A 13,365-nucleotide genomic window follows, 5' to 3' on the forward strand; every position below is an offset into this window, starting at 1 on the left:
TGAAATTTTCCAGCAGCTGCTGCATTTCCCCCAGGCTTATATTCGAGTCAATAAGTTTTCCCAGTTTTTTGTGGTAAAATTAGGGGAGTCGGCTTATACTCGGGTCGGCTTATACTCGAGTATATACGGTATGTCAAACTGCCGTCCCATTAGTAACTGCAAGGTAATGGCAGACGAATAGATTTTTGCCCGATCTCCTGATTCCCCGTAGATTAAAATAAAACACAATTTACATATACGGTATGAATATTTTGGATGTATTCTGTCTACGAGGCTGCATTATGGATGAGATGTAGACATTGTCACCTTGTTGCTATGTTCTTGGAGATCAGCAATTGAAAAACAGAGATCGGCTATCTTTGGCAGTCCCATAGAACTAAGTGGAAAGGCAGCACTCATGCACAACCACCACTCTATCCAACGGGAAGACATAACCCCCTCCCATTCCCTAAATTGTTTTTGGTCCCAGTGCTAGGACCTCCAGCAATCAGGCACTCCTCTATCCACTGGTAACCAATGAAGACAAATGACTCACATCTAAGATGGTTAAAATGGAGAAAATCTTTAAACCTTTAAATACGATTATATTCATGGGAAAATCCAATTAATCCAGAGATGCTTCCCACTGAGCTACATACACTTAATCTATAAGCAACACCTCCTATTTATTAAGTCACAAGTTACACCCCTGTCCATCCATTGCATGAGAATAATATTTATTCCCCATCTGTATAATTGGAGTAAAGAACGGAGGTTTCCACCAACCATGAAGAGACTGGAGGAGCCAATCTGAGCCAGCACCTTCCTACCTGGCGCCACTGTAGCCACTGGATATAGATGCATGGTATAGGGGCATATTTGATAAACTGCTCTAGAATACAGGCGGACATACATGATATTCCATAGATACATAGGAATTAAGTTCAGAATTCTTGTAAGTGATAGGTAACAGAAAGACAGTCTGAAAGTCAGCAGAGGGTTTACTCACCTTTCCATCATATCGCTTTACAATAAACTGATCCAGGCCCAAATCTGTAAAAATAAGAATATAAAACTAAATTTACAAACTTACTATAAGACATTATTGATAGACTGGAGACATTACGGTAGGCTGCAGTATTTAGGTAAGCAAATCTACCCTATTATTTAGGCTGCCTGGAGTGCCACTAGGCTAATATGCTAAGAAATGGATACCGGCAGAAATGTGATTCACCAATGTCCCTGCCATACAGCTAGGCAGCTGGAGCCCAGGCCAAATGCTAGGCAACAGAGAACGCAACCGAAATGTTAAGAAGCTCAAACACGGAGGAAAAACTTCAGGAGAGGTTAGTGAAAGTGCTTTGTTTGTCTAAAAAGTGATATTTGTTCTCTTTGGTAATTGGAAGTCACATATGTCTGTACTAGAAATAATGAGTTTACATAAATAACTGCTGGGAATCAGGTGAGTAATTCCATATAACATCTGGCGAGTTATCATCACACTTATCACACTGGAATATTAGCCAAATAATGCAATAATCGCTTTCATTACAAGCAAGCCCATCTGCCACAACGTCATAGATCTCTCCTTGATTTTGCATTATGTTCCACATCAAAGACTGTAAGGGAAAAAAAACATAGTCTTCAACCAGATGTTTTTGTGACTAAAGCCGTATTCTATTATAAAGTGACAGCACACTATGTGAATATATCATCACTTACGACTAGTGAGGTCTGACCTCTAGGACCCTAAACTAGCCTCAGGATCAGCGCTGTGTTCCACTTCTATATTTACCTTCAGAGATTCACTCCGGCTGCTCACTATGCGGGATCTGCAGTCATCCCCATTGGGGCTTATCCTCTATCCTATAAGTATGTAATTCTGGAGTGTGGGAGAAAACCCACACAAACACCAAGCGAACACACTGTAAAAAGTCCATGCAGATATGACTTGCAGGCAGTGCTCCATGGAAAAGTCTATGAAGTCTATGGTTTGATTGATACAATGTAATTTAAAGACAAACACTTTTGCAATAAAGATTACTCCATATATAATCTAATTGGAGGTTGCAAATTAAAATATCAATATTGTGCAGTATCAAGGGATTTATCATTTCATCTTTTACACAAAAAAAAACAAAAAACAATATTTTATTTATATAGTGCCAACATATTCCGCAGCACTGTACAAATTGTAGGGTTCAGGTACAGACAAAAAGATACATTACAAAGAAATAGTCACTTCACACAATGGGACTGAGGAACCGGCTCACAGGAGCTTACAATCTATGAGGTAGAGGGGGTGACACGAGGTAGCAGAGGCGGCATTGGATGTAGCATTGCTTATACAGTGGTCAGACAATTTTGTAATAGAGGTGACTGTCATTACACAAACATATAACTGTATGAGGCGTCACCAGTTGTGTCCTTTAACATGCAGATAATACCTGGACATATAAAGTTAGCATCATATTGTGAGGGGTAATGTGGGAGAGGGAACAGAGGAGGGTTTGTTTTAGGGGTTCTAATTACGGTACAGAAGGGTTTACTTTAGGAATTGGGATAGGCCTGTCTGAAAAGTTGTGTCCTTAGTTTGCACTTGAAGCTGTAGAAATTGGGAGTTAATCTGATTGTCCGGGGTAGAGCATTCCAGAGAAGTGGTGAAACTTGGGAGAAGTCTTGTATACGAGCGTGGGAGGTTCTGATAATAGAGGATGTAAGTCTTAGGTCATTGAGTGAACGGAGAACACGGGTTGGGTGGTAGACAGAGATGAGGGACGGAATGTAGGGTGATAAGTTTATATTGTATTCTGTAATGAATAGGCAGCCAATGTAGCGACGGGCACAGACCAGAGGCATCACTGTAGCGTCTAGACTGATAGATGAGCCTGGCCACTTCATTCAGAATAGATTGTAGAGGGGAGAGTTTATTAAGGACAAGACTGATTAGTAAGGAGTTACAGAAGTCAACTCATAAAACAAAAAGGGGAATACATTTTTAAGAGGAATAAAGCGGTTTCCAAAGATCCCTGACCAGACTAAATCCTATTAATATTATAAATGTGAAAGTTTGTGAGTTTGGATGTTTGTGGGTTTGTGTGTTCGGATGTTTGTTAGTCAATCACGCAAAACCCGCTCGACCGATTTGGCTGAAATTTTCCACAAACATAGTTAATACACCCCAATGCAATAGGCTACTTTTCGTCACAATAGCGTACATACATTTTTCCCAGGACCCCCACAAACCCCAAACTCACATCACTATCTCTGCAATCTCACACACTTTGGACCATAGCAAGCCACAAAATTCATATTGCCCTCTACAGCCTCGCCCCTAACCCCACACAATCTCATATACATAGACTTTACCACTTTGCCCCTCACCTTAACGATACTCCAGGAGGTTCTCTTTAACGCTCCGGAGCAGCCATGTTTGCCAACCCCCACCGCTCTGAAAATCCGCGACACCACCCACCCATGTCAATACCCCTAGGCGGTCTAATAAATGCAAAAAAAAAAGTTTAAAAAAAGTAAAAAAAAATTAAAAACAAAAAAAAAGGATTAAAAATTCAAATCACCCCCCTTTCCCTAGAACACATATAAAAGTAGTTAAAAACTGTGAAACACATACATGTTAGGTATCCCCGCGTCTGAAATCGCCCGCTCTACAAAGCTATACAAATATTTTTCCTGTTCGGTAAACGCCGTAGCAGGAAAAATGGTCAAAAGTGCCAAACCGCCGTTTTTTCACTCTTTTGATTCTGATAAAAATTTGAATAAAAAGTGATCAAAGCAATAACATTTCCTGAAGATGGTAGAACTACAAAGTACACCCAGTCCCGCAAAAAAAGACGCCATATACATCCCCGTACATGCACGTATAAAAAAGTTACGGCTGTCGGAATATGGCGACTTTTCAAAAAAAAAATTTTTAGCAGTTTTGGATTTGTTTTTAGGGGGTCAAAATGTAACTAAAACCATATAAATTTGGTATCCCCGGAATCGTAACGAAACACAGAATACAGGGGACATGTCATTTTGGTTGCACAGTGAACGCCGTAAAACCAAAGCCCATAAGAAAGTCGCAGAACTGCATTTTTTCTTCAAATCCACCCCATTTTGAATTTTTTCCCTGCTTCCCAGTACATTATATAGAATAATTAATGGTGGCATCATGAAGAAAAATTTGTCCCGCAAAAATTAAGACCTCATATGGCTCTGGGAGCGGAGAAATAAAAAAGTTATGGGGTTTAGAAGGAGGGGAGTCAAAAACGAAAATCAAAAAATGCCATCGGCGGGAAAGGGTTAACTTCAAATACCTCTGTCCCAAAGTCACTATGTAAAGTTTATAACAACACCGTATAGCGGCTCAAATACAAAATAACTTCAACACAAAAGTCTCACGTATTCTCTGAATTACAGAAAAAACAAGATACAAACTTACATTTCATATCCCATACCTTATACACAGTACGAAAACCTTACCCGCGCCTGTATATACCCACTTCTACAATCACCGCAGACGAAGTCGCGGGTACCAGCTAGTTCACTATAAACCTAAAAACTTGAATAAAACCTGAAACGCATCCAGCCCACGTCACACTATCTGAGAAATGGTCAGTTGCTTGGCAGTGTCAATACACTGGAGAGCTGGTCATCACTGCTACCTTTATTTCACACACAAAATGATGACTCTCCAAAGTGCAATAAAAATCCACTCCTGACTCTATAACAATCGACACGAGCAATTTTATGATTCTGCAAAAGAAAATCACTGGCACGCTGGACACCACCAGTAAAACACAACTGAAATTCAAGGACTTTGTCAAACAGCTACATGTATCTAAGCTTCCAGTAGACATTTCAGGATTTACTGGGCATAACTATATCACTATGTAATGTGATCAATATAGTAAAAATAATGAGTAAAGAAGTAAGATAAAATCAATCACACTGGTTATGGAGATTAAACAAAACCCGGGAAGCACCTATGAAAAAACTCCCTTGGTTTCCCAATCTATCAGATTGACAGGTGGCCATTACCTCCTTGAGAAAAGAATACAAAGGATTATATAGTGGCCATTTCTTCTTTGTTTTCTAACATTTCACTTGTCACCAGTACTAGAACAGCAGCAATGGGCTTAGAACAACAACTAATGACCTTGTCATTTCTTAAAGGGTAACATGTCTGACCTTTTGTGAACACGGCATTTGGCAGCTGGAAGTCTTGTTCTCCGTTACTGGGCTATTTTCTAAAATAATAGTTTTACGTAGAAGGAGGTTTAACCAGTTAGACTGCAAGTGGATGTTATAAGCCAATATCGGTATCAAGGCATAATAAAACCATCTGGTTCATAGAAGTTCTTAATATTAGATAAATGCAATCTTAGATGAACACCATCATGCAGAGTCTACCATTCCTAATATGTATTTCACAAACGAAAAGCCATGTGTGAAAAGCTAAATCCACCCCATGAATCAATAGTTTGTAGAACCACCTTTAGCAGCCCTAATTTTAAGTAATTGTCTTTATCAATGACTTTATCATCATCAGTCTTTCATAATGTTCTGAAAATATTTTGGCCCACTCTTCTATACAACGTTGCTGAGGTTCTTGGCATCATTGTTCTGTTGCATGACAGTTCTAGCCAAGCTTTAGCTCTTCGTTGAATGGCCTCATATTTGCCTCTTTCTGAACTTTTTTGTATACCAAAGTATTCAGTCAACTCAATCCCTGCAAGGAGCCTAGGTCCTGTGGCTGCAAAACAAGCCCAAATCATCACCTTCTACTACTATGCTTGGCAGTCAGTAAGAGGTATTTGTGGATATACAGTGTTTGATCCTTGCCAAACATGGTACTGTGCATTATGGCCAAACATCTCTACCTTGATCTTGTCTGTCCAAAGGCAGACAGAAGTCGTTTAGTTTGTTCAGATACAACTTTGCAAACTAAAGCCATGCTATCATAGAGCTCCTTCTAAACAAGCCATATGTCTTCAGTGTTTTCCTAATTGTACTGCCATGTACTTATGCATTTAACATGCTAAATAAGGGCTGTAGAGCCTTAGATATAGCTCTTCTGTTTATAACAATACTAGCTGGTACCCGCGACTTCGTCTGCGGTGATTGTAGCAGTGGGTATATACAGGTGCGGGTAAGGTTTTCGTACTGTGTATAAGGTATGGGATATGAAATGTAACTTTGTATCTTGTTTTTGCTGTAATTCAGAGAATACGTGAGACTTTTGTGTTGAAGTTATTTTGTATTTGAGCTGCTATACGGTGTTGTGAGAAACTTTACATAGTGACTTTTGGACCGAGGTATTTGAAGTTAACCCCTTCCCGTCGATGGCATTTTTTGATTTTGGTTTTTCATTTTTGACTCCCCTCCTTCTAAACTCCATAACTTTTTTATTTCTCCGCTCCCAGAGCCATATGAGGTCTTAATTTTTCTTGGGACAAATTTTTCTTCATGATGCCGCCATTAATTATTCTATATAATGTACTAGGAAGCAGGGAAAAAATTCTGAATGGGGTGGATTTGACAAAAAAATGCATTTCTGCGACTTTCTTAGGGGCTTTGGTTTTACGGCGTTCACTGTGCAACCAAAATGACATGTCCCCTGTATTCTGTGTTTCGTTACGATTCCGGGGATACCAAATTTATATGGTTTTAGTTACATTTTGACTCCTTTAAAAAATCCAAAACTGTGTTAAAACATTTTTTTTTTGAAAAGTCGTCATATTCAGACAGCCGTAACTTTTTTATACGTCCGTGTACGGGGATGTATAGGGCGTCTTTTTTTGCGGGGTTGGGTGTACTTTTTAGTTCTACCATTTTCAGGAAATGTTATTGCTTTGATCACTTTTTATTCAAATTTTTATCAGAATCAAAAGAGTGAAAAAACGGCGGTTTGGCACTTTTGACCATTTTTCCCGCTACGGCGTTTACCGAACAGGAAAAATATTTGTATAGCTTTGTAGAGCGGGCGATTTCGGATGCAGGGATACCTAACATGTATGTGTTTCACAGTTTTTAACTACTTTTATATGTGTTCTAGGGAAAGGGGGGTGATTTGAATTTTTAATCCTTTTTATTTGTTTTTATATTTTTTTTAAAAAACTTTTTTTTTGCATTTATTAGACTTCCTAGGGGTATTGACATGGGTGGGCGGTGTCGCGGATTGTCAGAGCGGTGGGGGTCGCCAAACATGGCTGCTCCGGAGCGTTAAAGAGTGCCTCCTGGAGTATCGTTAAGGGGAGGGGCAAAGTGGTAAAGTATATGTATATGAGATTGTGTGGGGTTAGGGGCGAGGCTGCAGAGGGCAATAGGAATTTTGTGGCTTGCTATGGTCCAAAGTGTGTGAGATTGCAGAGATGGTGGTGTGAGTTTGGGTTTTGTGGGGGTCCTGGCACAAAAGTATGTGCGCTATTGTGACAAAAAGTAGCCTATTGCGCAATCGAGTGTAGTGACTATGTTTGTGGAAAATTTCAGCCAAATCGGTCGAGCGGGTTTTGCGTGATTGAGGAACAAACATCCAAACACACAAACCCACAAACATCCAAACTCACAAACTTTCACATTTATAATATTAATAGGATCTCAAAGCATTGCATAGTCTGACCTTGGGATGAATTCTTTGACATTCACTTCTGGGAAGATTGGCAACTCTCTTGAATACTTTCCTTTTGAAAATATTTCTTATTGTGGACTTCAAATTGTTTGGAAATGGCATATGACCTTTCCCAGATGGACAGTAACAATTGCTTCTCTGAGATCCTTGCTGATGTCTTTCCTCCATGAAATTGTGTTAATACACACCTGAATGCCCCAGACTAGGTGAAAGAATGCAAAAACTTACCCCCTATGGCTAAGAATACAGTCGTCCCTTCCAGAAAGGATGATTGGCATCCTGTTGGGGGAACTTTATGACTGTAACAATAGAGAATTCTACTACAGTCTGAATAGGGCAAGTCCTGGAAACACTGGTGAGCTCCCAGAGTCTTGGAAGAATGCGTAAGGGTCATTCCATATCAAGTGATCCAAATATGAATATTTTTTTACCTGACGTCTTTAGAATTTTTTTATTTTTTACAACTTAAGTTAATTACAAATTAAAAGTTTTGAATTTTTTTTTTCATCAGTTAATTTTTTACAGACTTCTAAAGTTTTGAAAAAGCCCAAATTTTGGACTGGTATGGCTTTACGTTTTTTATCATATCTAGGGCTAGAATTAAGATAAAGAGGTGGGAGAGGCATCATTTTTCTCAGAACGGTACTGGCTTTCATTTGATATGTTGCAAGACGATGTTTCTTTATATTTTGTTATGGAGAAATCAAATTCTAAATTTCGATGCGCAATTGTGAAAAAAATGTATGTTTTAAAATTATGAAAAAATGAATATGTGTTTCTTGTGTTCTTGGTTATATTTGTACAGGGATTCAACTTGGGACCAAATTGGGATCAATTTATTTTTTATTTTTTTTTAAGCCTTGAATCATCTGATTTTATGTTTGTGTGAGTTTCTTCCTTTTTTCTTTTAAAATTTCAACTTGCTGAATTCCACATTTATATGCAACAATAAAGAAACATAAAAAACAAATCCTGTACATAAGTGCTGGAATAAATACATCTTATTATCATAACACAACTTGTTCAGTAGTTTCAACCTGAAAAAAGCTGATCATATCCTCATGTGATTTTCTAAATACAGTTTCATCCTAATTATTTGTTAACAAGATTAAAAGAACCAATATTTTTAACACCTATTTCTACATGTAACTATTGTTTTTTATGATATAGAAGTTTGAAGCCAGTGCCGGAAGAAGGGAGAAAAAATGTCATGTTAGGGAGAAAAAAAATTTCATTTTAATGATTGAATCCCTTTAATATCTGATTTTTTTCAAGTTTTAAAATGTCTGGTTTTCTTGGATACACAGAGGAAGGTGCTGTACCAGAAGGATGCAAAAAAGTAAATTCTACATCTTCATTTTCACAATCTTTGGAGAGTACAGTAGCAGCCATCAGCGCCGATCATATTCACAGGTCACAGAACTAGTTATGTCATCCATTGCCAATTTTGTGCCGCCTTCTACCACGTCATGGACTTCACTGTCATTGCCGAATGAAAAAATCCTTGTTTTTATTTCTGTTTCACAACATGGAATGACATTGAGGTATTGCAGAGTCCCTTTGATGGGTTCTGCTTCCTGTAACCGATGTTTTAACAAACTCTCCTCCTCTTCGTAGTCAGGACATGAAAGTTCTGAAGCTCTGTATTACTTCCTGACTCTGCAGTGGACAGATACTTCACATGACGCTGGGTTCACAACAGCGCCTGATTTGCGTTTTCAGGTTTCCGTCTTCTGTCGAAAATTAAACGTTTTTTTTTTTCGGAAGTGCGTTATAAAATTTTGCGTTTGCATGGGTAAAATATTAACAGAGATACTCTTGTGACATATCTGGTGAAAGCCTGTACCGTTCTGCGTAGAACGGCATTTATTTTGATTTTCTATTTTTTTTCTAGCCTGAGTTATGAGGAGAAATATAAAGGCAGGCAACACAGAAATTCACACTTTTTCTGAACTTTGAAAATCAATTAAAAATCAAAAAAAATTTCTAGAATTTTTTTTCTTCACATTTTGCATTCTCTGACACACTATTGCCAAATAACAAACTCTCAAAAGAATTAAAAATATAGAGGTAAAAATCATTGGTTCACTTATTTGACATAACACAGAGATCAGGACTTCTGGGTCCATTGAAAATTACGGACTTATGATGGTTGTTAAGTGTCTGTTTTTTTAAGGATCCATTGCATGAACATTAGTTATTGTCTGCTAATGTCAGTTGATAGGCTTAAAAAAAAAAAAAAAAAAAAAAAAAAGAAAAGGACCCCATCACAATAGACATTCAACAGTAGTGTGAACGTCCCCTAATCCCAATGTACCTAATGTAAAGCTGTATCCCAGCTGAGGACATGAGACTTGTTAATGTAGACAGATCTATAGATATAAAACAGTGTAATAATTGAAGAAATTGTAAGGCGCTTGGGCTTTCAGTAACAAATGTAGCGGCTGCCCCATTTGTTGGAACACTGCCTGCATGGATGAATGTACACAAACTGACAAATTGCATGTCAGTTTGCTCTTCTGTGGCGCTGATAGCTGAGATAATGGTTAGATTTCCCTGCGCCCGTCTGCCTCTTAAGGGTTTCACCTGTCACTTTGTGCCGGGTGATGGAAAATGCTGCTGTGTCCGATTTGTTTCCTTACTCGGGGACTTGTAACACTTCCAATGAGAATTCTCAACTACCTCAGAAATGTTTCTTCATTTTCTCTGAGCGAACCCATGAAACAAACTTGTACAGAGTTAATAATGAATGTAAATGAGTTCTGAAAGCTTCTGTGTTTCTATACAAACAATATCAATCTCAGATTGGATCGTAATGAGATTTATACAGAAGCATTAAATACAATTGTTTTCTGCAACATAACACACAAATATGTAATAACTTATTATCAATCTTAATGTGCTGGAAAGATGGCAAATTGTGGCTGAAGGAAGGAAAATTCTCAGTTAGGCTAGGGCCGCTCTGATGACAAACATTGCTCTTATGTGCAAACATTGCAACAAAAGAACCAAGGACTAAGTTCTAAGATCCAACAGGCTTGGACCCATCCACAAGACCAGAATCCAAAAAGAATAAAAAAAATATGCAGACAAAACGCATTGTAAAAAACAAAAATGTGTAATTTCAAAGCGCTATGCTGTGGCTTTCCAACATTTACTCCAGTTATCAACATGAAATTTGTAGGGTATTTACTATTAGGTCTTCACCTAAAACCTGACATAAACCACAATCTCTGTACATGGCCTTACAAATATTAAGCATCTAGAACTTATTTTGCATCTTTGCTGCATCAAACCAAGAAACCTTGTCTCAAAACACAGTGATAAGCCTTCTAAACAATACCATACTTTGCTAATTTTGGTAATTATAATTTGCCGCAGTATAACAGGCTGCTCCAGTCATGTCAGAAACACATGATCCCTAAACTGAAAAGGGAATCTTCATTACTTTGGTCCATTCCTCCCCACTAAACCACTTGCAACCCTAGATGGCAGAGTCTCCTAAAAGGGGTTATTCAATATTAGAAAACATGGCTGCTTTCTTTCAAGAAAGAGCTATGGTAGGACCCCCTTTTAAATGAAGGGGACTGAGCTATACCATGGCCATGTAACTGACGGACGTGATGTCAATGACCTGAGAAGAGAAAGGGGTGCTTTTTCTGAAAAATAAAAAGAAACAACCATGTATTCTAATACTGGACAACCCTTTTAAGTTCTGTGTTGTTTTGTTTGGATAGGAGTCTAAAATTCCATACACGTGTCCAACTGTGCCACCCGAGGGGGCGGCTGAGGGTCCGTTCTATTCCAATGACAATAGAGCTGGTCCCATCCTGCTCCATTTCATCGTAACAGAACAGATTGAGAACCCCCTAGAGATAGGTGCACAATGGAATGCACTTGGATGACACTCAAGAGTGTCATTCAACTACATTCTGCTGTAAACTCGGCCAAAACTGGGATGCAAACTCTGTGTTATGCATGGGGTCTAAGCCATTTGTAGGACATAGCAGGAAAAATAAAACCAGAACTAGTGGAAAGTATGTTTTCCCACTCCACGATGTGTGTCAGGCTACAGTAGATGCTAGAATGGAGTGGGTAAAGTCAGGCATGCCTAGTATGCTGAGGATCCAGTAGGTGGCGCTGCCTCCTGTGACTGCTAGTAGGAGGCACCGACTCCTGTATCCATGTTAAACCAGGTGGGTTAGGATTGAATATAGGAGAGACATAGTTAGCCTCCATTTCAACAAGGCAACACTCGAAAATGTCAGGGGGCTCTGGATGTGTTACCTGTGAATGGCTGGTGGGTTGAGCCACCTGCTGGATTCACACCACACCTGATTTACACCACTCCATTCTAGACTCAACCATCAGACTACCCCTTGTGTCTATTTATAGTGTTCAGCCAGATTGTGAGAGATTTTAGAAATGTTGATCATCATTAAAAAAAAAAAAATACTAATAATAATAAACAAGCAAAATCTGTATATTTAACCATCATAATCTCATGGCTTGCCTCATAGGAGCACTCCACTTTCACATAAATGAAGACATTTCACAATATAAAATATATGGACAAATTCCATGAGGACAACACTAACAGTACTTAATTAGTAGTTAATTAATAGTTTGGACAACAGTACTCACTTTCTGGCTGCTTCTCATTGGGTGTTATGGATCTCACAAAATCTTGGGGAGTCATAAAGACTTCTGCTTCTCCAGATTCATGTATCACTTTCAGAGTTGCAAAGTACCGGAAGATTTTGTCTGGAGTTGAATAGGCTCGAATTCGATTCTCATATTCCATCACCTAGAATGAAATAGGATATACAATTGAAATTCAGATGCCAATGTTGAATTCTTTGGGCATGTCAATGATTTCTGATTCTGCCATCGCGCGCATTAAACCCAGCACTGCTAACAATCCACCTCTACTGCGCCGGTGTGGGAGCTGGATTATTGGCAGCAGAGAACAGAGCAGTACCGTGACTACTGCGCTTGCCGGCAGTCAAAAAAGAGGGAGGAGCCATCCCTCTGGAGGAAGTCTGGAAGGAAGAGAGGCAAGTATAAGGGGTGAATGAGGGGAGTAGTAGTGACGTTCTGTTTCCAGAAACAAGTAAACAGATCATCACTAGAGATGAGCGAACACCGTTCGGAACAGCCGTTCCGAACAGCATGCTCCCATAGAAATGAATGGAAGTGGCCGGCACGCAGGGGGTTAAGGCAAAGTCTGCGTGCCAGGTGCTTCCATTCATTTCTATGGGAGCGTGCTGTTCGGATCGGCTGATAACCAGATAACCAGACAATGTCCCTGGGAATGTCACATGAAAGCTCCATGGATATGAGTAAATATACATTTTTCAGAAATTACGTAATTTAGAAAGTAGTCGGGGGAGATTGTTTAGATTAGCGCAGGAATTAGCTTTTATCCCGGACAATTCTTTTGTGCAGTGTCTTGGAGAGAAAGAACCCTTGGAAATAGGGTACAACCTTTTTAATGTTCTGCTCACAGATCTGTATTTCATACTGGTACCATTTATTATTCTGTATGATGTACTACAAGACTGAAAAAAATTCATATTGCAGGATGGGGATTTAGAAATGTTGTTTCTATCATTAAAATGATTGAAAAGTAAAGTCTGATTTTCATTAACTGATTTTCAGTAAAGTTAAATATAGTGTCAGGGTCTGGGGTTGCTAGGTGGAGTGGCATAGACACAAAAGTCCAGTTTCTTTAGTCCAAAACAAAGGTAGAG

General features: G+C 38.9%; 1 protein-coding gene across 2 annotated transcripts in view; it reads right to left on the reverse strand.

The window, feature by feature from the left end:
* MICU1 (mitochondrial calcium uptake 1) overlaps positions 1–13,365 on the reverse strand; it is a 200,186-nt gene that overhangs the window by 146,699 nt on the left and 40,122 nt on the right. For both annotated transcript variants that reach the window (XM_075258233.1, XM_075258232.1), the window contains exons 4-5: positions 12,257–12,419; positions 989–1,032 (exon numbers count right to left, since the gene is read on the reverse strand). In XM_075258233.1, the coding sequence (XP_075114334.1) occupies positions 989–1,032; positions 12,257–12,419 (207 nt within the window). The remainder of the gene's footprint in view (positions 1–988; positions 1,033–12,256; positions 12,420–13,365) is intronic.

This window comes from Leptodactylus fuscus, chromosome 10, assembly GCF_031893055.1.
Source record: "Leptodactylus fuscus isolate aLepFus1 chromosome 10, aLepFus1.hap2, whole genome shotgun sequence".
NCBI classification, from domain to species: Eukaryota; Metazoa; Chordata; class Amphibia; order Anura; family Leptodactylidae; genus Leptodactylus; species Leptodactylus fuscus.